Source organism: Eleutherodactylus coqui, chromosome 2 (genome assembly GCF_035609145.1).
Source record: "Eleutherodactylus coqui strain aEleCoq1 chromosome 2, aEleCoq1.hap1, whole genome shotgun sequence".
Lineage (NCBI taxonomy): Eukaryota > Metazoa > Chordata > Amphibia > Anura > Eleutherodactylidae > Eleutherodactylus > Eleutherodactylus coqui.
This window is the reverse complement of record NC_089838.1, coordinates 298,684,280-298,708,509: the sequence shown is the minus strand read 5'-3', so window position 1 is coordinate 298,708,509 and position 24,230 is coordinate 298,684,280. Positions and strand designations below refer to the sequence as shown.

Genomic DNA, 24,230 nt, shown 5'->3' with positions numbered 1-24,230 from the left:
TACTCGCTAAGGACAATTGCTCGAGCGAGCATTGTCCTTAGCGAGTATCTCCCCGCTCGGCAGAGAAGGTTCGGCTGCCGGCGCGGTTGACAGATGAGTTGGGGCAGTAAGCAGGGGGGAGAGAGGGAGAGATCTCCCCTCCCCACCCGCCACATCTTTGCTCCCGAGCAGGCAGGTACTCGCTAAGGGCAATGCTCGCTCGAGCAATTGCCCTTAGCGAGTATACTCGCTCATCTCTACTGGTGACCCAATGCTCTAGGCTCTCTTACTGAGCATTTCTTCCCCACTCCCAGCAGCTTCCTTTTAGCTTAGGTAGATGTCTTTTTCTACCAGCAGGGTAGACTTGGGAGACCCACAGTCACTCCTCGTGAGCTACTCCAAAACTAACTGTGTCACCAGTTCTCTCAGAGCATGCTCCACCACAACTCTGCCACCCCTTCTCTATCAGGTGACTTGAAGACTACCAATCAAAAAATCGTTCAGAGTAAATTAAACCAAACATGTTATTACACAACTTGGCCAATAGATGTCTCTGTAACAGATTAATACATTTATCAGCTAGGATTATTTGTGTATTTCTTCACACACCCCAACAGGGTAGCCCCCTTACAAGGGTCCAACCACTGGGATCCTCCAGATCTTGTAGCTGAAGGAGCAGAAGGTCCTTTTACACCATTGCCACCATGTAATTGGGACTGTATTACAGTTCCTTGCACAGTAGATTGCCAGGTTCATTGCAGGAAAACTTTTGTTCAAAGTACCAGCTGTAGTCCCAGCAACCCCCACTGATCGGAAAGTGATCTGTTACTGTGGTGGGACATCCCATTTAATAGGATTCTCAACCATTAGCTAAAAAGGAGAGTGATATTAAAGAGCATCTCTCACTCCGGAGGACATGGCATTCATTTGCATTGTATGGACAGCCCATTGATTTCCATGATTACTTGAAAAAGGGGGTCTATGTCCAGCACTGCACATTCTCTTGAGTGAGTTTCACTCTCAACACCACAGCAGATGGAAAAAAAAAGTCAATACAGCAAAAAAAAAAAAAAGTGGACTCTTTTTAAAAATAATCCTGCACAAATCCTTTAAGTTATGAGTCAGTGCAAGAATACAGCTTTGCAGTCATTGTACAAGAACTGCAGCTGTCCCCGGTAACAATAGCGCCTTCCCGTTCTGCAGATATGACAATCCCTATAGATTAGCCACGGTCAAAACAAAGCATGTTATAAAAGGAACATGTGACAATTCCTTAAGTCCCTACACTTCTTTGACCTTGACCTTGTAACTAAGGGCTTGTGCACACAGCCTAGCCTGGAGCAGAAATGTGGATGAAGGCACACACAGCTCTGAAAGCTCCTTCCTATAGAGCTGAATGTATGTGCCGCCATATGGTGCTCCCTAATATGGCATCTGATGGAACATGCTACAATTTTCTTTCAGATTCTTATGGCATCTTGACCGAAAACCCTTGCGTATGCCTTTTAGTCACCCTATGCAGTATGCTATACACGGGTACAATAGGGTAGGTGCTGTAAACCAGTTTATGGCAGTAAACACAAAGTGGAAGGACTCTATGAACAGTATACCAGCTGGCAATGGTCTCCATCGCTTCCTTGAGCTGGCATTTAAATGAAACCTATCCATAAGTTATGGTACTACTTATAGGACAAGGAGTGTGAAGTCCGGGGTGTACTTGATATAATTACCTGACTCCCTGTTTCCTCCTGTGGAAGTTGGCACTTGGACTCTGAGCGTGACTCTCTTCTTCAGGCATGCACACATACTGTTCGTTATGGGACAGGGGTGACCACGACAGAACGAATAAGAAGTATACCACCAGACTCCACGTTTCCTGTCCAATTAGCTATATAACTTAGTTTATGGTGTTTATGGAACGTGACAGGTTCCCTTTAATTTGGTGTTTGCACTGGGTGTGTTTATTAGCTGTTTTTCTCTGTTGCAGCATTTTACATAGAAAACATATAACACATCCATTTTGATCCCCTGTTGCTTTTGGTGGAAAATTGGATATTTTGTTTTGCTAATGTTTTTGCTAAAAAATAGTCTCAATCGAATTTTTTTTTACTTTTGTCACAATGTTTGTAATAGCGGCAAAACTATAACATTTTTGTGAAAATGACAAAGTTCTAATGTATCATATAAAAGTTTATACATCGATTGATGGTGAAAGTTGTGCAATTTCCTGATATATTTTCTCCATAAATTCCTTGCTGTTTTCAACATTGCACTCATTAAAGGGGTATTCCCGAAATAGACTTTTCTATCCATAGGATAGGTGATAAAAGTCTGATTGGTAGGGAGTTTCATCACTAAGAGCCCCACCAATCTCAAGAACAGGAGTCCAGTGTCTTCTCTTCACTTTGAGCACGTTGCGCCCCCTGCAGTGACATGGAGATTGTGTAGAGCAGCATTCATTTCACTGGGGCTGATGGAAATAGTCACATACAAGCAGGAAGTGGACACAAGACCCCCATTTTTGTGATGGTATGGGGTTTTTGCAATGCTCCCATTGATCAGACTTTTACCACTTTTCCTATAGTGATATCAATGAAATCAATGGGAGATGTGCTTGTTATTGCAGGTTGGGGTCCCATTGATTTCAATGAGAGCTGCACCTGCAATTACAAGCGTTGGCCACTACACTGGGGTCAGAGCAGAGGCTTCCGCTCCGACCCAGTATATCCCAGCACTGACAGCGGGCGCTACCTAGAAAAACCTCTTTAATCACAAATAACCGAGGTCCAGTAACAATGACTGAGAGGAAAAGAAAATGCTACAGCAACCACCAGGAATATCTGATCAAGTGTGATGCCTCTGCAATGCAGGTGAGAAACCATCAAGCTTTGAAACAAGTAAACAGGAGTTAATCTGCTCCCCTTCTCCCAGGCCTTTATTGGGGTGTGCTACATGCAACATGGCAGACATGGAAACTGGAAGCGCTCCAGATTTCACTGCAATACAAAGCAGGAAACAGAAGTGCCGTCCCTGAGTATCAGACATTGGCCATAGGATCCCATGTTAAAAACTGTATACGATTTTTTTAGTAGATGTCTTTGTAGGCTGCGCTATTCCATAGAACTGAGGAAAAAAGTAAAACTGGCCTAATGGAGGCAAAAGGGACCCTTCTTTTGGCCTCTGTTAGGTAAATAAGGACCCATGGAGGCATTTTACATACATGCCTTGATTATAAAATATATACGTGTGTGTGTGTGTGTGTGTGTATATATATATATAATTTTTTTTTTTACTCCTAAAGGAAAATCAAGGCTTGTATGTAAAATGCATCCATAGGTCCTTATTCACCTAACAGAGGCCAAGAAAAGTGTCCTATATATATATATATATATATATATATATATATATATATATGTGTGTATATATATATATATATATATATATATATATACAGAGAGATAGATCTGTTTATCTATAGATATTTTTCCCTTCTATTCACTGACAGCAGCAGAGATCTTAAAAATGTGAACAATTGATATATGAGTTATATTAGAAAATTGTATGTTTTCATATACAACAAATGTAGCTTTCTAATATAATGATGAGAGGCTTCACACGTGTCCCAGTCTCATGATATCCCATGTCAGTCCTATGCACGGCGCTCATCCTCTATGTAGCATATGGGATACATGTCCACTTGTTCATATCACACACTTTCCGTGTCTTCCCATCATGGCATGCTGTGACATCTAGTTCCCCAACAGAACTGATTGGAGTATGTATATATATATATCTATATCTATATATATATATCTATATATATATACACACATGTTAGTAGATGCCTTTGTATATATGTATATATATATATATTTATTATGTATATATCCATCCCACCTACATCAAGCAATCCAAATCTGACTCAACAGCACCGCCATGTGGTAATTCTGAATATCACAGACTGAACGACTCGTGATAAGATTATATTGCATAGTATTTATTCCCATATGAGCAGTTATTGTACAATCAGCTTCTTATGCATATCAGAAATTGCATCTAAAAAGAGCGCTGGAGAGGTTGTGAAGGTGAGTGCTTTATCTCTCCGGAGCAGGGCTGGAGTGTCTGGACTTGGGATAACTGGATTGGGGAGGGGGGTTGCTTTAATATATAGAATTCTCCCCTCCCCCCCTAAAGCTGGAACCACATTCCTGAGTCAGGGGGGCAGTTTAATCCCCGCACCCCCCCTTCCCCTAATGCATTGTATAAAGACACTGAGCATCTCTACGCGCTTTCAGCCCCTGATAATGAACATGCTGCACTGTAGGAAGATGCTGGGCATCTAATGACCATGCTGCACGGTATAATGAGAATGAGTATCTCTATACACTCCTAGCCCCGGGTAATAAACATGCTGCTCTGCAAATGTAATGGATCCGCTTATATCTATACACTTCCGTCCCCCCGTTATAAACGTACTGCACTGTACAATAATGCAGACTACCTTTTATGCACTACCAGTAGCTTGAGAATAAGCATGCTGCACTGTATAATGGTGCCCCTAAAAATGCCATAGCCACCTGAAAAAGAAGAACATGCCGCGCTGTATAATGGTACTGAGTATCTACATACACTTTTTTTTTTGTAGCCCCCTTGGGGGTGAAGACGTCTCCCTGCGTGACGATACTGAGTATCTCTTAACGTTTAGCCCTTTTCGCTTTCGAAGAAAAGTTTTGGAGCGCAAATTATAACTGCAACATGCAGAAGAACCCTTTGCCTGGTCTGCCCAGTCAACGTTGTGCTGTGCCCTGTGGCCTGGAAGACAATCCTTACCCAGGCGGAGGGATACTCCTATTGCTGTTTGTCGACGGACAGACGAGTATAATATAAAGTATAAGGGGGAAGGGGGGGTCGGGGGCTCCCTTGACGCTGCTGTAGAGTGTATAGACATACTCAGTACTGATATACATCTGAGACACAAAGCATTTTGCAGCTGGGATAGGTGTGGAAGGAAAGGGTTAAAGTGTCGCCAACTTATTCCAGTCCGATTCCGTAAATGCCCCCCCTCCCCGCTGGGGCTTAAAATGGGGGTAAAGGGTAGTGGGGAGGGGGCAAGTGTGTTTTGAAGAATGGGAAAAATGGGAAGAAGGGAAGGGGGGCAACTCTGTCCTCTTCCCCAATGTCATCTCATGCATATTACTTTGTAACATGCAGGGTGCAAATCTTCATGCCGTGAGCATACAGGGGGGTGATCGTCTGCTTCGGACTTTGGAGGGGGAGGGACCCCTCGGTGATTTATTCTTCCAGGAGGGGAGATGTCTGCTAATAGATGAGCGAGGAGAAATTCGGTTCTGATTCGTATTCTGTGGGGTGCAGTGAATGGCAGTCAGGTCGGCTTCAATAGCTTGTACTTGAGGTGTAGTTCTGGGGAAAGATGGAAAAGTGAAAATTAGTTCTTTGGTTACAGCCTGAAGTCATATAGGTAGGGTGCCAAGCAATATGGCTGCCATCGGGGTGTTCGTCCCGCTTCCTTAAACCCCTAATTTAGTAACGATATGAAGTTGAACATCACCTGAACCCATAGTGCTTCATCATTGGCTCATTTGACACATCACCGGTGTCTGGGCAATAGTTGCTTTGGGGTCTGTAATGGTGGCCATATTGGTAGTCACTCCAGAAACAGATATTACTAAGAAAAAGTTGACTATTAAACAACTTGGCAGGACGAACTGACTATTGGGGCATTAGAGAAGTACCTGAGGACCCATAGCTGGTTGGAGGCCCAGGGTTCCATTATAATCAGTGCAGGGCAGTAAATATTATGTATGTTGGCAACTTACTAATATAATGTAATTAGAAGGTCTCAGTCATTCGCTGAAGTCATGGCCCACTCACCACTGAAATCTCTTCCTGACAGTGTCCCCTAGGGTTGCCACCGAAAAATACCAGCCAAGGTAAAAGGGTGTGTGGTTAGGGCATGGCTTATCACAATGTATGCTTTTATCTCAAAGGCCCAGTAGTAATAGTGCCCACTCTCAGTAGTGCCTGTAGTAATAGTGCCCCCTCTTATTGGCCCCAGTAGTAATAGTGCCTCCTCTATGTGGCTCCAGTACTAATAATGCACCTTTAGTGACTCCTGTAGTAACAATGCCCTTTCTACTGGCCCTAGTAGTACTAATGCCCTCAGTAGTAAAAGTGACCTCCTTAAGGAGCAATAACCCCTCCAGCAGTGGCAGCTATAGCTGCTCATATCTAGCAGTGGCAGCTATAACCCCTCGTGTTCTGCATTTGCAGCTATAACCCCTCATGTTCTGCAGTGACAGCTATCACCCCTCGTGTCCTACAGTGGCAGCTATAACCCCTTCATGTCCTGCAGTGGCAGGTATAACCCTTTCATGTCCTGCAGTGGCAGTTATAACCCCTTTGTGTCCTAGAGCAGCAATAGCCCTTTGTGCCCTGCAGTGGCAGCTATAACCTCTCGTGGCCTACAGCAGCAATAACCCCTTTGTGTCTTGCAGTGGCAGCTATAATCCATTCATGTCCTGCAGTAGCAGAAATAACTCCTCGTGCTCTGCAGTGGCAGCAATAGCCTCTCGTGTCCTGCAGTGGCAACTGTAACCTCTAGTGTCTTGCAGTGGCAGCAAAAACCCCTTTGTGTCCTGCAGTGGCAGCTATAACCTCTCATGGCCTACAGCAGCAATATACCCTTCGTGTCTTGTAGTGGCAGCTACAACCCTTCATGTCTTACAGCAGCAATAACCCCTAGTGCCCTGTCGTGGCAGCTACAACCCCTAGTGTCCTACAGTGGCAGCTACAACTCCTCGTTTCCTGCCAAGGCAGCTCTAATCCCCGTGTCCTGCAGCAGCAGCTATAACCCCCATGTCCTGCAGCGGCAGCTATAACCCCTTTGTGTCCTGCAGTGGCAGCTATAACCTCTCATGGCCTACAGCAGCAATATACCCTTCGTGTCTTGTAGTGGCAGCTACAACCCCTCATGTCTTACAGCAGCAATAACCCCTAGTGCCCTGTCGTGGCAGCTACAACCCCTTTTGTTCTGCCATGGCAGCTACAACCCCTAGTGTCCTACAGTGGCAGCTATAGCCCCTCTGAGTTCTGCAGTGGCAGCTAAAACCCCTCGTGTCCTGCCAAGGCAGCTATAACCCCCATGTCCTGCAGCGGCAGCTATAACCCCCGTGTCCTGCAGCGGCAGCTATAACCCCCATGTCCTGCAGCGGCAGCTATAACCCCCATGTCCTGCAGCGGCAGCTATAACCCCCATGTCCTGCAGCGGCAGCTAGATTAGTTGTCCCCCAGCTTTTCCAGAAACAGATATAACAGAGCAAAAGGCTAACCAGAATGTTCAACAACTTGACAGGAGACGACGACTGGAGGATTAATACTTATTGAGGTTTCCTGCTCTTTCCTATAGAGAACTGTGCGCCTGTGAGCAGTGATTAGTAAGAAGCGATCCCTGGGGTGGCGCTGCCTGGTGCGTATATTTAGCTGGATGGGCTAGAATTAGAGCGGGTATTGTCTGTGTGTAATAGCAGCGCTGACACGGAGCGGAAATGGCATTGTGTCCTCTTTATACTAATTAATCCTGTTCTGCCTCTCCTGTCCTTATTCTGTCCAATCTCTTGTCCCAGATGTGTCCTTCATTGCCCTCTCTAGTACTATTTCAAACCTCGTTACTGCAAATTAACCCCAGACGGCCCTCTTGTACATGTTGTGCTGTATATATCCGCATCATTCACCAAACACATCATGGAGCTAACACATTCTCTTCTTTGTGCAACTTAAACCTCCTGGACCTCAAAGTAGAACCAGTACTGGTATCCCCATGAGGAAGAGGGCCCTTATGGTCACCAGGACTTGGGTGCAACTATTACTTTTGCCCCCCCTGTAGCTCTATCCCTTGTGCATTTTGTAATGCTCTACATACTAAGCATATGTAGAACATAGGGGCCCCCATTATAGCTCCAGGATTCGACGTCTCGTACAGAAGGGTCTAGTTTATTACCCCATTTTTCATGACCCCTGGGAAGTCCTGCATAGGTATCAAACGACATGGACCTAACAAGGACCCCTCTCTACAAAGGACTCTATGGTATGTATGCATTTGCGCTGTGTCCACATTACCTTTGGGCACCATGTCTGGCATGCACCTAGATGTATGCAACTGTGTACCCATGCACCTGCCCATTGTGTAAAAATATATCCATTTTACTGCAGGATACCCTCGTGTTGAAAGTCTAGTGACTATGCTTGGCAGTACATTTAAATGGTCCCTAAGGCTGAGAGCGAGTTGCGCCCGTGATTCTAATTCTGTCCGTGTGCTGTCTGCTGGCGAGACACCGCACATTACATGTCCTCGTGCGAGACTCACAGAATAGGACAAGCAGCAATTTTTCAAATTTGGACGATCGGTACGAGTGAAAAATTGCTCATGTGCATTAACCCATTCAAATAAATGGGTTCTATTCCTGAGTGTTGCTTCCATCTTGCAAGGAACTTGTCCAAGAATATCGCCCATGTAAATACACCCTAACTTTTCAACAAACTTATTGGATAGTCAATGTGATAACTAGCAAAAGTGCAAATCACTTTAATTACCTAAAATAATGTTTTTGTGCTAAAAAATCACTCTAAAGTGCTGGCCACTAGGGGTCTCCCTTCCTTCTTACTTGCTGTCCACTGCCTGTTGTCAAGTAAAGTCTGTCTCTAGTAATAGAGACATGGGGAGGGATTACAGGAAGTGTCTCGGTCCAAGCTCAGACTGGCCCACAGAGACACAAGTAAATTTTCCTATGAGCCCTGAGCCAGGAGTGGACCCCCAAGACCCTACACTTGCATGAGTTGTACAAACGTCAGTGGAGACAGGGCTGCACACAAATGCAGTCACCTTTCCCTTGAGGTGTATAGACAATGTGGCGGCCAGGCATTTTGTGAACAGGGATCAGGTAATATTTACATGTAGTTGTACTGTGGGCCCCCAGAATGAATTTTACTGTTGGGCCCTAAGCACTCCAGTCCAACAGTGTGTGTATGTGTGAGTGAGGGAGGGGTAGGGGATAGTGTTGTCTACAGCTGCTCATAGAAGTTTATGGAGATGAGAGGGTTGAGGAGAAGAAAGCTGCTGCAGGAGGTAGACAAAAAAAGCTCAAACAGAAACCGCTGCAGCCAATAGTGTTTACTATCTCACAGCTACTGAAATCACATCTACACTGCTCCATACTGCTGTATAATATCCTCCCTGCTGCCTTAACGTATGATGGTGTATTACAGAGATACAGGCCGATATCCTACTCTGCTTTTTGTGGAATATATGGGAGACATCATAGCAGCTAGTGTTCATCCACTAGCTCAGAGAGATGGAAAAGATACTCTGCTCTCCTTTATTTCCCCTTAAATAAGGAAAATTGTCTTCAACCTCATTGGTTTTTTTGCATTCCTCTGAATCAACATTGGGGGTAATGGGCTGAACTGGATGGACATATGTCTTTTTTCAGCTTAACATACTACGTGAGTATGCGTGCAGTGTGGAAACATCATAGCAGCTAATCTACACCCACCAGCTCAGGGAAGACTGAGAATTACATATACAGCCTGCAGAGAGGAAAATTGGTGATAAATGCAGGATACAAGTCATTGCCCAGAAATACTGTTATTCCTCATGTACACACAGCAGCTTATTCTGAAAAGTCAGGTACACTGTAATAAACATATAGACTGGCTGATGCTAGTCTATGGGCACATCAACATACTCCATCTGCATGCCAAATGTTCAGATGTGATGTTAATAGAACTTTAAAAGGGTTCATTAATCCTTTACAATCCACTATCTGATGTCTAAAGACATTCTGATTGAAGGCTGTACAGCTCCGATGGCCGAAGACGTCCGGCAGGGCATTCTTACTGTATATTACTGGCCGTTCTGTTGTCAGGGGCCTCTCACGCATGTCTTATACCACAGTACTGGCTCTAGCCAGCAGATGGTGCCATTGTATTATGGCAGAAAGAGAAAACCCCCTAGGAATCCCTGAATCCAAAATTGGATTGCAAAGGGTTAAGAAGCTACAAGTACATATTTTTCTCCAGCTAGATTAAGCAAGAAAGGGAATACATTTCTACATGGAAAACCATTCCCAACATCACACACATAATGTCCTAATAGTATAACATAACAGAATGCAGATCAGGTGGCAAACATTGTCAAATATGCAATCAGCTTAACGATATGTACATGTATGCAAACAACACTGGTGAGTGCTTAAAGGGAACCTGCCATGTTCAATATGGTATCACACTATCCCCATGATCAGATTGGTTGGGGTCTGACCGCCGGATCTTTAACGTGTCTCGCTGCCGAGGTGGTTTTGCCTACACATTGCCGCTCCATTCATCTTTATTGGACTGCTGAATATTCCCAAGCGCTGTACTTGGCTTCTCTTCAGCAGCCCCGTAGATATAAAAGGAATGGTATGTTCGTCGGCTGCTCCGCAAACCTAGCGGGGCATGGGATTCCAATTCTCATGGTCAGTGGAAGTCCCAGTGGTTGGACCACCAACAATCAGTGACTTATAAGATAATATGACTTCATAAGATAATATCTTGGGATTACGCTTTTAAGATTCATGGTGGCCACAAGCTTCAGGTACCAAGCCAACTTTGGTGACCCATTCGGTAGGGGCAGCTGATACAGTCTACGCGACCACACAAGTCGTAAGCCCCTAAGACTGGCCCTGGTATGGACTACCAGGGATTCTAACTCTTCAGGCTGGTTGTATTTCAGTACTAGTTTATAGATTTGTACAGTAGCGGTGGTAATTACCAGCTGTGTATGTCCTCAGGTGCACAACTAGTCAACATGTCACCGGCACTAATCATCTGCCTATATTTATCTCAGCTCATCCCTCTGGGTGTCATGTAGCATTGCACCCGTGTGATGGGGGAGCGGGCCACGTCTGTCTTCTAATTGGGCAGGATGGAGAGCAAAAAGCACACGTAGATTATCAGAAGATAAATCACAGAGACTCCCGGGGACAAAGTGACAGAGACAAGACTGCACACCGAGAGGACGAAATGTAAGAGACCAGAAATATCTGCGTATATTTAGATCGCGTGTCAATATGAAGGCAGGAAGAGGAACATGAGCAATCCAATATCTCATCATCAATTTTACCGTAGTTAAAGCACTTGTCTGGGACTTTATTATTGAGGATCTATCCTACGGCAATTAGGTGATCACTTAAACCGCCACTATCTTTTTACATACAGAAAGCTCACTAAGGGTGCGTTCACACATGGCGATAATGCTGCAGAGGAAGAATCCACATCAAAATCCGCACCATTGATGCAGGTTTTGACTCTGCTTTAACTGCAGATCCGCAGCTGATTTCAACCCATAACGCTGATTCTCTCACCTTGGAATAGTTAACCCTCACTGCAGTGCCCATCCCTCATCCGGCACCCACTACTGAGCCCGCTGCTGCTGGTCAGGTGATGTGCCCACTTCCCGTGAGGGATGTGCACAGCGGTGAGGAGTCGATTGGCATTGCAGGCTAAAATCAGCTGTGGCTCTGCAGCTGAAACAGAGTCAAAATCCACACAAGAGCATTGCCCTAGCATAAGGATTATGTGCATTATGAAGAGTATTTCAAACTTTCATGAATGGAGAAGAAACTATCCTGTCCAACGGGCCTAGCTATGGGGCCGCAGAGGATGCAGTTCTACACAGGCCCATATGAGGAGACCTGTACTAGAAATGAAGTATTATTATTAGGGGGTCCTATCATAGATTTTCGCATTGGGGCCCAGCAACAATAAATCATGCCTCTGATCTTGTAACTTAACATTTTATGTAGGTTTTAATGATTATTGTGAGATGCTACTAAAACAAATGTCGAGCCTGAAAGTAGCTGAGTTGGCAAGGGTTGAAGGCTAAATCATACCAGACCATTGAATATCTTTGTTTCTCATACTTCTAGTCCATGCATTGAATTAATCTGTAATGAGGTGATAATTTGCCTGTTAAGTCAGCTGAGATACATCCTGCCTGTCCTGCATTACAGAGGTGCCCTTGAGCTGCCGTTCGCCCCCCCCTGGGCAGCTGCCAATTGGGTCCTATTATTAAAACAGACGGTTGCCGGCTTATTGGTCTCTCTTGACATTCATACATCTCAGATTTCTCTTCTCCTTCGAACATAAATTCCCTATAACTTGTATCTATAATGTGTTCTCACAAAGTTATGACATGCACAAGCCTGAATATGGCAATGGCTGCTCTCATTCTTCATGCTTTCTGTGTGTCAAAGTATAGAGCAAATCAAAGCAACCTGGTTATTATTCCAATTGCCAGATTGGAGTCAGGATGGAACTTTTTTCCCATAAATGGGGATAAATTGGCTTCTACCTCATTGGTTTTTTTTTTTGCCTTCCTCTGGATCAACATTGGGGGTAATAGGCTGAACTGGATGGACGTATGTCTTTTTTTGGTCTTGCATACTATGTAATATTGCAGCAGACAGCAACAAACTTGTATTCCAAGTATTCATTTCTAAATTGTCCTGCATAGCTGAACCGGCCATAAACTTTGAGCCCATGGGCAGCTGCCAGCTCTATAATTAGATGGCCCTTTGTGTAAGGCCATGCCCAGTATCCAGGAGGCTGCTACAGCAGACAAGTATACCCTCTCCCAAGAAGCTTAATATATGTACTCTGCAGATTGTACGCAGTGGATTTTGGCCGTAGGACGCATGCAACACGGAAAATTCTACACCAAAATCTGCATAGCCCCTTGCAGATTTTAGTGCGGAATTGAAAATGACTTCTGGTAATTCTACATCAAAGTCCACAAGTGCAGTTGACAAAAATATGGAAATACTGTGCAAAATGTAACGGGATTTTAACCATTAGCACTGAGTTGCCCTTTTGACTCCCGCTTGGCAGAGATTTTGTCCAACCAAATTTGTGTTTACTTCACCTCTTGCCCTGCTCTGGGTGGTTATGGGAGGCAGCTGGTAACTGCAGTTGAATGGCTCAAACCCCTGACCAATGGAACCTTGTTGCTCAGGTGGATGTTTACTTCTGCCCGGCACCATCTACGTCATATTACCTCCACTTAAGTTACAGGGGATTATAATTTATATTTCAATAAGAAATGTAGAAACCAATTTTAAGGCATGCATTTCGTATGGTGTTTCCATATTTTTGTCCACCCCTTGCAGCTGTGCGTATTTTGGTGTGGATTTCCACAGCAGGAACTTTAGCTGTGTGTTGTGGTGCTTTTAAGCTAATTGCTTTTAGGGAACTGTACAGCACGTGGTGGAGGCATCGTACTGCAACTCACAGAATGCCCATGGTCAGTACTATGGACCCATTTAAACTATGTGCGCTGCTGTACAGTATTGCTGTGCATGAGCACTTAAAGGGGTTATTCATGACTTTACTATTAATGACCTATGCTCAGGATGGTGGATTGGTGGGGGTTCACCACTCAGGATCCCTGTGGATCAGCTATTTGCTGGGCCCGCTGTCACTGTAGACGGCTCTGCTTGATGTGCAATATCTCAAATTGGTGTTTGAGGTGTGGCTGCAATTGAATTCTGTGCAATAGCAACCCAGGCTTCCACGGAAATCTCGAGTGGTGAACCCCAACTGGTCGACTATCGATGACCTATCCTGAGGATAGGTCATCAATAGGACAATCCCTACAAGCAGAAGAAGATGGCTATATAAAGGGCTACTAGGACACTGCTGGATTGGTGGAACATACTAGACCCCATCAAAGTCGTAGAGTGGTTTCTCTGAGAAGGTTTGGAAAGCTGGCTCTAGCAAATGCAGACTTTACATGGATCTAGTGCAGGAAGGCATGAGAAGTTAGGAGATGGCACAGAGAAGATGTAAGACAATGCAGGAAAACATTATGTAAGGGTGGACTGCTGAGGGTGCAGAATTTAGGAAATACAAGTGGGATCAGTGGAAGTGACGGACTGAGAGAATGCATCAGAAGGAAAGAGAAGATCTTGTTACGGTGCTTTTACAATGGAATGATAGTCATTGACTGAAAAGAGGTGGAGCGCACCTTGGGGCTCTGCTTATATAGCTCGACAGCATAATAGCATTCATAACTTTACCTATAACCATATGGTTCTGCTAATGGCCGGTTGTAGCCTTTTGCCTTATGACCTATGGATCTGACCTATGCATGTTAGCCTGTAGACTTGTGGCTGCTGAGCTTTGGCTATGGCTCTATGATCTGCCTTTGACTTTTAGCCTCTAGGCTCTGCCTATGACCTGTTTACTCTTATCCTCTGTGTTGGGCTGCTGGCCAGTGACCTCTGATCATCAGTGGAAAGACAATAGATGAAGCCTTTTTTCCTTGCCGCACGTCTTCCGTAAGGTATCTATGGTAAAGAATACCTTTGAGATAAGACTGTACTGATGATTGCATAAGAACAAGATGACAAATAGATGAAGGTTACAATTTACCTCCGGTGGGAAATGTTCTACAAGAATCTTTCTAACTGAGGTTGCATCCTTATGTGGAGTAGCTTTAGGATGCTTTTATACTTTGGAACATTCATTTTTGATAACCTATCTATACCGATCCTCCTAACTTTAATATGGAGAGCTCAAGCTAGAAATTTGGCTTTCATCCTAAGTACAATATATTGGTATAATATTCTGTAAATAGTATGTTCCTTCCTTCCTGAGAACGAAAAGTGTGTTCCATAGTCTAGATGGCTCTAAGAGGGAAACCAGTACAATGGGGGTAAGTTGGATCCTTGGGTCTTAAAAGCTGTTAGATAGTCTGTAATTTAGAACATCTATTAGGGAATGCCAATACTTCAAGGCTACAAGTCAGTTTTGGGGTTTCACTGGTATTTAACTCATTGGATTGGAGATTCCACCAATTATTAGCCATCAGTAGAATATTATTTGAGGCTATCAACCTTCCCTAGTTTAATCTTTCACTGGTTCGGTCAGGGGCGTAAGGGACACAAAAAGATTACTTACCGGTAATCAGCTTTCCCTGAGTCCATGACAGCACCACTAATTCACCACCTACTGCAGAATTTGAGTTAAAAATAAATTGAAAAATTCAAGTAAAAATGTAAATAAAAAGGGATCGGCCTCAATAAGTCCATGGATCTTGTGAGGAGGTGAAGGGTGTACCTGCCTTTAAAGAGATCTGGGAGGTTCTTGTCTGGATGAGAGGCGATATCTTACTGGTGCTGTTATAGGCTCATAGAAAGTCAATGACCGGTAAGTAATCTTGTTGTTTCTAGACAACCCTTTTAAAGTGATCCTTTGGTTTCAAGACAAAATCTCACCCAGGACAGGAAGGGCAGAGGGTATATTGCCTGCAGTTGTTCTTCTCTGCCGTCCCTCCAGTCTACTATTTCCAGGCCTCATTTTTGGCCATCCAAGATAACTGACACAATCTTCAGACTACCTAATGCACTATACCGGCTCTCTGGCCAGAGATGCTTGGGTGGTCCATCAGAGAGCAGTGCTCAGTGTGCATTAGGCAGTTAGAAAATTGCCGCAACCATCTTGGATGGCCAAAAATAGGGCCTGGAACTGGCAAATTGGAGAGGGGGCAAAAAAGAACAATGGAAGGTAATAAACCCTCCTCCACTTCCTGCCCCGGGACTGAATTTTGTTACAGGTGTTGCGATTTCCCAATAAATTGTTTTTACCTAGAAGCTTCACTTCGCTCTTGAGCCCCAATGAAAATTCCATAAGAGGGTCCCTACCAATATGCCATTTATAATACTGTTTTTATTGTGTAGCTGAGAGGCCTTCCTGTCTCATCTGGCACCAGAGATCAGGTGTGATTGCTACCTCTGCACTCCCTATAGTTATGCCAATTTTTATACCCCTATGCTTTTTCATGGTGCAACATTTTCACCCTTCCCGACCCATGTCTACAGGCCTCACTAGCCAACCCAGAAACCTACTGCACACTGATGAGGAGCAGGAACCCAGAAACAGCTGTCTGGTAATTATGAGCCAAAGCCAACCATGCATAGTCATTGTTACATGGCTTGTTAAAAGGTCTGACATTGACTTGCAGGCATGCTGCCTTCCAATAGGTGGTGCTCTAGAGGTATTGTTCCATCTGCCCATTTGCATATTTCCCATAGGGACATGGATGGTCTTATAAATTTCCTCACACCTTCTAGGGGCTCTCCCTAAGGAGAAATGATGCCCTACCTAACTAACATTTTTACGGTTACAATGGAGCTGTTGCTGATAAGCTCTTAATGCAGTAAGCAAACTGTCCAGATGGTAGATACATACATGTTGTCTGAAAGGACTGTGTCAATGTCTTGGCTGTCTTTATTGAGACCTAAGATGTAAGTGACTTTTCTGGTAATACTGTCATTTAGACCTAGATTAGGCTACTTTAGCGATTGATTCACAGTTAGTGTAGAGGTGCTATTGGTTAGGATGTTACCTGGGAATGTCCCTTACTGATATTTATTACCTGGGTGTTTCCCATTATTTTTGGGGGTCCCAGTTTTGTGGTCTCACTGCTGCACCCGTTTGGTGCCGGCTCTTTTCACAATCTGTGCCCCTTTCCTCCCGTCTCCGACCTCTGATCTCAAAGAATCATATTCATCCTCTGCCTGCCAGGGGCAGATCGGGGTTGGGGACATGAGGTCAGGGGTGAACATTAAGGATAGGCATTAAATGACACACGGGAACGACAGAGGTAAAACGTGGGACCAAAGACACAGAAGGGTAAAACGACAATGAAATAGGATAGAGAAAAATATAACAAATGTAAATTTCATAGAGACGTGAACATTTCAAGAACAGAAAAACAAACAGAGAGACAGATGATTCTATATCATAGTGCATGGGAAAAATAGGTCATGGCCTAGACAACTTCTTAACAAATCCCAGAATTAGGGTGGCCGCACATATTACATATAGATTGGCTGAATCTGCTGAATTTCAGTGGAACCAACTCGTCATCTAAAGTATATGGTGGCCTCTTGATTCTCCCTGATAGCAGATATAGGGGGAGATAAGGATTGGACAGTTGGATATCAACTGCCCAATCCTTTCGTTCTCTGGAGATAAACCTCTATTATACTCCAGAGCTGCACTCATAAATCCACTGGTTATCATTCAAAATAGTCAACAAGCTGGTTAACAGATACAGCCTTTATAGTTATCTGAGCTTCAATATTGGGGCAGTTTTTCAGATTACTGTACAGACTACACTACCCAGAATGCAAAATATAAGTACAAGCTCAGTCAAAATAGCCAAAAAGGAATGTTGAGAAATTTCAACTCGGAAGCCTGCAGAATTCTACATGTACTGTAGCTCTGGAGTATAATACAAGCCGTAACTCAGGATCATTAGACATTAAGAAAATTAATCTACATACAAAGTCGACTAATTTTGCAAATAGATTTAATTAAATTTCCCTGTCCAAATTTTTCTTTTGAGAGTGATAATCAATTTTGCCAGCACTTAAAGGGGTCATCACCCATCTTTTACAGTCTACTTAAAGGGGTTGTCCAGTTGTAAACTATTTATGGCCTGTACTCAGGTCATCAATAGTACATTGGCAGGTGTCCATCACCTGGGTCCCCTGTCAATCATCCATTCACTGGGTCAATGCGCTCATGCAACAAGTTGACTTCTGCAAGAAGCAGACAGCCCCGTTCTTACTGCAGTGGCCAGGTATAACGTCTTACTGGCGCTGGATAGGAGCCATGGGTGTAGAACCGGACAGTAGTCAGGAGGCAGCTAGAGGTCACCAGCAGGTAGTCACAGTTGCAGCACAATGCATGAGGAGGAAGGTGTAGTCAGATGGAAGCCAATTATTAATCTAATCTACCCAGTCATTCTGCAAAAGGGAAATGAAACAGCGGAGATACTGCTCCAGAGTCTGGATTGTTCTTTCAGTCTGCCCGTTAGATTGAGGATGAGAGGCAGAGGAGAGATTCACAGTAGTTCCCAGGGCCATGCAGAAGTGTTTCCAGAATTTTGACGTGAAATGTACCCCTCTGTCATAGACCACATCATCAGAAATGCCATGTATGCGTAAAACGTCTCAGATCATCAACTCCACGGTGGGAATTCCTTTGATAGGGATGAAATGAGCCATCTTCGTAAGTTGGTCCACAACAACAAGAATGGCGATCATAGCTTTCGAGGGAGGTAGCTCTACAATGTAGTCCATAGATATAGACCCCCATGGCCTGGATGGGACTGGAAGGGGTTGTAGGAATCCAGAGGGCAAGCTCATGGTGTCTTATTTCGAGAACATACCTCACAAGAGATGACATACCTCTTCACATCCTTACTGCAGTCAGGCCACCAAAAGGAACAAAGCACGAGTTCCAGAATCTTTATGACCCCAAAGTGGCCGGCCAGCTTGGAATCACAGTCTCTCTAGCAGTTCTGAAATTAACGGGAGAGGATAGCGATTCTTAACAGTAATCTTGTTTAGTTCCCGGTATCAATGCACGGTTGAAGAGTCTTTCTTTTTTAAAAAAGAAAATTGGTGCTCCTGCTGGGAAAAAAGGGGGCCAGATGAAGCCCTTCTTTAGATTTTCATTTAAATGTTCCCAAAGGGCCCCTAACTCTTGTTCTGAGAGGTTGTAGATACACCCAAATGGAATAGAAGATCCAGGGAGCAGCTCAAATGACAATCATTTGGCCGATGAGGTGGCAGCTAGTCATCTTTCTTCTTGCTGCAGACATCCCTGAACATCGGATAGTGAACTGGTAATTTCTCAAAGTCCTGTTGACCATCCTCAAAGTCTGATTTAGGGGCAGATAGTGCCATCTGGCAATTCTCTTTACAGTATTCTGAAGGGAAAGCAATGGTCCTTGTTTCCCAGTTGATATAAAGATTATGGGTAGAGAAAACAGGGGATCCCGAGAATCACTGGAAATTTATGGGATGAGATGAGATGGAAGCTGATCGCTTCTTGATGGTTGGGTTTCATGCGGAGCTCCAGTTCGATTGTCACTCATGTGACAAGTCCCGAAGAACAAGGGTAACCCATCCACGGTTTCCTTATCAATCGGTATGGGTTTCAACCTGGTGGCAATGTTTTTGTCAGGAGCAAATTTTAAGTTCATGAAATTTCCTCCCACTCCTGAATCCAACATTACTGAGCACTGCGTCTTCTGATTAACCGTTAAGATCTCTATTGGGAGGACAAAGTGGTGGAGTGGGGGAAGAGGTTTCACACAGTTTTCAACTAACGGTGCAAAGGAGTGTTAGGTGATATCCCCTTGTTTTGCCATGGCTGGATTGTGGTCTTGACGTTGGCTAGGGCGAGAGTCCCTTGGGACTTACTTGGACAGTTTAAGCCATAAAGTCTCAAGCTTCCACAGTAAAGGCACAGATTTTCAGCACGTCGCCTTTCTTTTTCAGTGGTGAAGAGGGGTTTACGGTTTACGTCAACCTGCATCAGTTCTGGTGTGGCTTCAGTCCTCGGCTGGGGGCTCAACGTGGATTGGTGTTAGTGCCCAAGCGCCACAGTCTCTCTTTTTGCTGCTCGGAAGGCTTCTGGACAATTTGAATGCACAGCTGGATAAAATCTTCTAGGTTATCAGGGGTTATCACTCTAGCAAGTTCATCTTTCACCCACTCAGATAAACGCCGACAAAATTGGCTCGGTTGCATTATCAGGTAGTCACAGTTGCCGTACAAATGGGTGAGGCAGAAAGCAGAGTCAGATGGAAGCCAAGAGTCATTATCGGGTAGTCTTGCAGAAATGGTGGAGGAGCAGGTAACGTGGAGCTTGACCAAACAGTGCTGTAAAGCAGAATAATCACACTAGAAGGGAGTGGCAGGGCCAGGCTTTTATATATAGAGAGACCCAGTTAGCGGCAGGACGGGGCCAGGACAGAGATGCAGGACCTAAATAAGGAGGACTATAGAACAAGGCTAGGTTTCAGCAAAGGAACTGTCCAAGTCATGGCTGGCCGAATGGAGAGAGCTGCCGACTGGAGTGCAAGAGTTTGTAGGTTCGAGCCACCAGGCTTGATATTGCAGATAACTGCTGCGGAAATCAGCCCAGTACAAGAGTACACTGGCCCAGTGAACAGCTGCGTGTAAAAGGGCCTTTAGAAACAAATGCAATCTCAAGGATCTATTAAATAAACACCTGAACTACAATAAAATGTTCCCTAATGGGGGGAAAATCCTTGATGGTCATCAATATGTGGTCGGTGGGGTCCGATCCTTGAAACCTCTGCCAAGAGGTTTAGTTCCATCAACAACTCTTCAAACAGTTATCTACTGTTATTACAAAACCTGTAATTGCCTTATACAGTTCTCAGCACTGTCTTACTTATAAAGCTAACCCTCTCCTATCTCACATTTTTGGAAACCCCAGTGGACTTTATGATGCAATCTCATGTAAAGGCCACTTTACACGGCACGACTGTTGGACACATGAGCAATAGTCGTCCAGAGAATGGAGCCAGAACGGCCCGAGATCTCTTACAGCCATCTGCCTCCATTTACTGCAAAAAAGCAGTCATTCATAAATGAACGACTGCCAGTTTACACAGACCACAGTCGCTTCATCTTTAGATGAGCTAAAAGCCAAGCGACTCTGACAAGTGAGCATTCCCTGACCGCATGGACACGAGGCAGCAATCTCCCAAATTCGCTGTTTACAGCTATTATTTGGTCAATAATCGCCTCATACAAAGTTACCTTATCTTTCTTGTTAGTTATCTACATGAGTAGCTTAGCAAATTTTGCTGATTGTGTCTGTTAAAGGGCCACACCCTAAAAAAAAAATTCAGTTGCCAGTTTGCCGATTGCTAAAACTCAGGATTGCGTAGGAAACTGCAATGGGGTACACGTCTGGGGTACACGTCTCGGCTGCTAAAGAATACCTGAGAGGAAAGGATCTGGAATTGATCCTTGGAGATGAAATCCAACTGTTGCTCTACCCCAGATGTTGGGGAGTAGAAGAATATTGAAGGGTCCTGTACTTAAATAATTGACTGATCCCATCAGAGTCAGCAGGTTCAGACAACCTTCATCTAGTGTGTGTGGCCAACTTAAATCTGTGAGATCAAATGACTGAGCATACAATGTGTGTATATCTGTCACATCTGGTTGGTTAATAGAAGCAGGGAAAGAGGAGAAATGCGGAAGGAAGAACCCCATACCTCTCGGTGCAGTACTGCATACTTCAGGTAATTGGGAGTCTCACTCTCAAGCTCTTCTGGCTCTTGCAATGTCCCTTCAATGATCAAGTCTTCATTGTCCCCCAACTCTGTGGACCCAGGTGGTCCCACCCTGCGCAGGACCTTCCGAACTATCTGTAGGTGATGTCAGAAAACAGAAGGAACATCAATGGAAAGATACACATTATTATCTCAAGAGAGCCTGGCCAGATTTGGGGACCAGATGACAACCCCCAAATTTTCAAAAACAAGTACAGTACCTTCGATATATTTTGGCAGGATACTATTTTGTATGCAAAGATGAACTACAGATACAGATAGCCCCCACCAAAATATAGCCTTATTGCGTATATGTCATTTAAAAGTAGCCATGCAATATGGGCAGCCTGTGCAGGTACAGCTGCATAGGGTTCATGCAGTCTTGGGGGCACTGCCACCTTCATAGAAAAATAACACATGCCAAAAACTAGGCTAACAAACATGGTGGGCTCAAAAATACTGGTTTGAACTGGTACATTGGTAAGAGAAGCATGAGGGAGATGCTCAATAATTATTTCTTCATCTCCAGAATCTGTCCTTTACTTATTGTAGAAGCAATTAACACCCTTTTTGTTGCCCCGATTCCTTCTCGCATTGACTACTGTAGCTCACTACTGATCGGTCTGTTCCCTCACTCAACTCTTCCCTCTGCAGACTATCCTGCATGCTGCGGACCAGCTCATCTTTTTGTACTGTACCGATGCCTCCACCCCATGCCAGTCACTATACTGATGCCTCCACCCTGCGCCGGTCACTACACTGATGCCTCCACCCTATGCCGAATACTACACTGATGCCTCCACCCTGTGCCGAATACTACACTGATGCCTCCTTCCTGTGCTGGTCACTACACTGATGCCTCCACCCTGTGCCGGTCACGACACTGATGCCTCCACCCAGTGCCGGTCACGACACTGATGCCTCCACCCCGTGCCGGTCACGACACTGATGCCTCCACCCCGTGCCGGTCACGACACTGATGCCTCCACCCCGTGCCGGTCACGACACTGATGCCTCCACCCCGTGCCGGTCACGACACTGATGCCTCCACCCCGTGCCGGTCACGACACTGATGCCTCCACCCCGTGCCGGTCACGGCACTGATGTCTCCACCCCGTGCCGGTCAAGGCACTGATGCCTCCACCCCGTGCCGGTCACGGCACTGATGCCTCCACCCCGTGCCGGTCACGGCACTGATGCCTCCACCCCGTGCCGGTCACGGCACTGATGCCTCCACCCCGTGCCGGTCACGGCACTGATGCCTCCACCCCGTGCCGGTCACGGCACTGATGCCTCCACCCCGTGCCGGTCACGGCACTGATGCCTCCACCCCGTGCCGGTCACGGCACTGATGCCTCCACCCCGTGCCGGACACGACACTGATGCCGCCACCCCGTGCCGGACACGACACTGATGCCTCCACCCCGTGCCGGTCACGGCACTGATGTCTCCACCCCGTGCCGGTCAAGGCACTGATGCCTCCACCCCGTGCCGGTCACGGCACTGATGCCTCCACCCCGTGCCGGTCACGGCACTGATGCCTCCACCCCGTGCCGGTCACGGCACTGATGCCTCCACCCCGTGCCGGTCACGGCACTGATGCCTCCACCCCGTGCCGGTCACGGCACTGATGCCTCCACCCCGTGCCGGTCACGGCACTGATGCCTCCACCCCGTGCCGGTCACGGCACTGATGCCGCCACCCCGTGCCGGACACGACACTGATGCCGCCACCCCGTGCCGGACACGACACTGATGCCTCCACCCCGTGCCGGACACGGCACTGATGCCTCCACCCCGTGCCGGACACGGCACTGATGCCTCCACCCCGTGCCGGTCACGGCACTGATGCCTCCACCCCGTGCCGGTCACGGCACTGATGCCTCCACCCCGTGCCGGTCACGGCACTGATGCCTCCACCCCGTGCCGGTCACGGCACTGATGCCTCCACCCCGTGCCGGTCACGGCACTGATGCCTCCACCCCGTGCCGGTCACGGCACTGATGCCTCCACCCCGTGCCGGTCACGGCACTGATGCCTCCACCCCGTGCCGGTCACGGCACTGATGCCTCCACCCCGTGCCGGTCACGGCACTGATGCCTCCACCCCGTGCCGGTCACGGCACTGATGCCTCCACCCCGTGCCGGTCACGGCACTGATGCCTCCACCCCGTGCCGGTCACGGCACTGATGCCTCCACCCCGTGCCGGTCACGGCACTGATGCCTCCACCCCGTGCCGGTCACGGCACTGATGCCTCCACCCCGTGCCGGTCACGGCACTGATGCCTCCACCCCGTGCCGGACACGGCACTGATGCCTCCACCCCGTGCCGGACACGACACTGATGCCTCCACCCCGTGCCGGACACGACACTGATGCCTCCACCCCGTGCCGGACACGACACTGATGCCTCCACCCCGTGCCGGACACGACACTGATGCCTCCACCCCGTGCCGGACACGACACTGATGCCTCCACCCCGTGCCGGACACGACACTGATGCCTCCACCCCGTGCCGGACACGACACTGATGCCTCCACCCCGTGCCGGACACGACACTGATGCCTCCACCCCGTGCCGGACACGACACTGATGCCTCCACCCCGTGCCGGACACGACACTGATGCCTCCACCCCGTGCCGGACACGACACTGATGCCTCCACCCCGTGTCGGTCACGACACTGATGCCTCCACCCCGTGCCGGTCACTACACTGATGCCTCCACCCCGTGCCGGTCACTACACTGATGCCTCCACCCCGTGCCAGTCACTGCACTGATGCCTCCACCCCGTGCCAGTCACTATTCTGATGCCTCCACCCTGTGCTGATCACTACACTGATGCCTCCTCCCCTTGCCGGACCCTCCCCACACTTTAACACAAAAATACAAGTTTTTGAAGAAAAACAATTGAATCCGCTGCGCCACATTCTAAGACCTATTTTTTTTTTTTATTTAAAGACATGGAGACACAAACATCTATATAGGAGCTGTTTACAGAAACTGGAAGTTGCTTCAATTTTTATT

At 46.4% G+C, this 24,230-nt stretch overlaps 1 protein-coding gene across 10 annotated transcripts in view; it reads right to left on the bottom strand.

Moving 5' to 3' along the window:
• Positions 1–3,955: 3,955 nt before the first annotated feature.
• ANK1 (ankyrin 1) overlaps positions 3,956–24,230 on the bottom strand; it is a 184,126-nt gene continuing 163,851 nt past the window's right edge. For 9 of the 10 annotated variants that reach the window (XM_066593421.1, XM_066593413.1, XM_066593416.1 and 6 more), the window contains 3 exons: positions 21,149–21,301; positions 16,472–16,613; positions 3,956–5,400 (listed from right to left, as the gene is read on the bottom strand). In XM_066593421.1, the coding sequence (XP_066449518.1) occupies positions 16,515–16,613; positions 21,149–21,301 (252 nt within the window). In that variant the 3' untranslated portion in view covers positions 3,956–5,400; positions 16,472–16,514. The remainder of the gene's footprint in view (positions 5,401–16,471; positions 16,614–21,148; positions 21,302–24,230) is intronic. The other variant, XM_066593418.1, reaches the window with a different exon arrangement.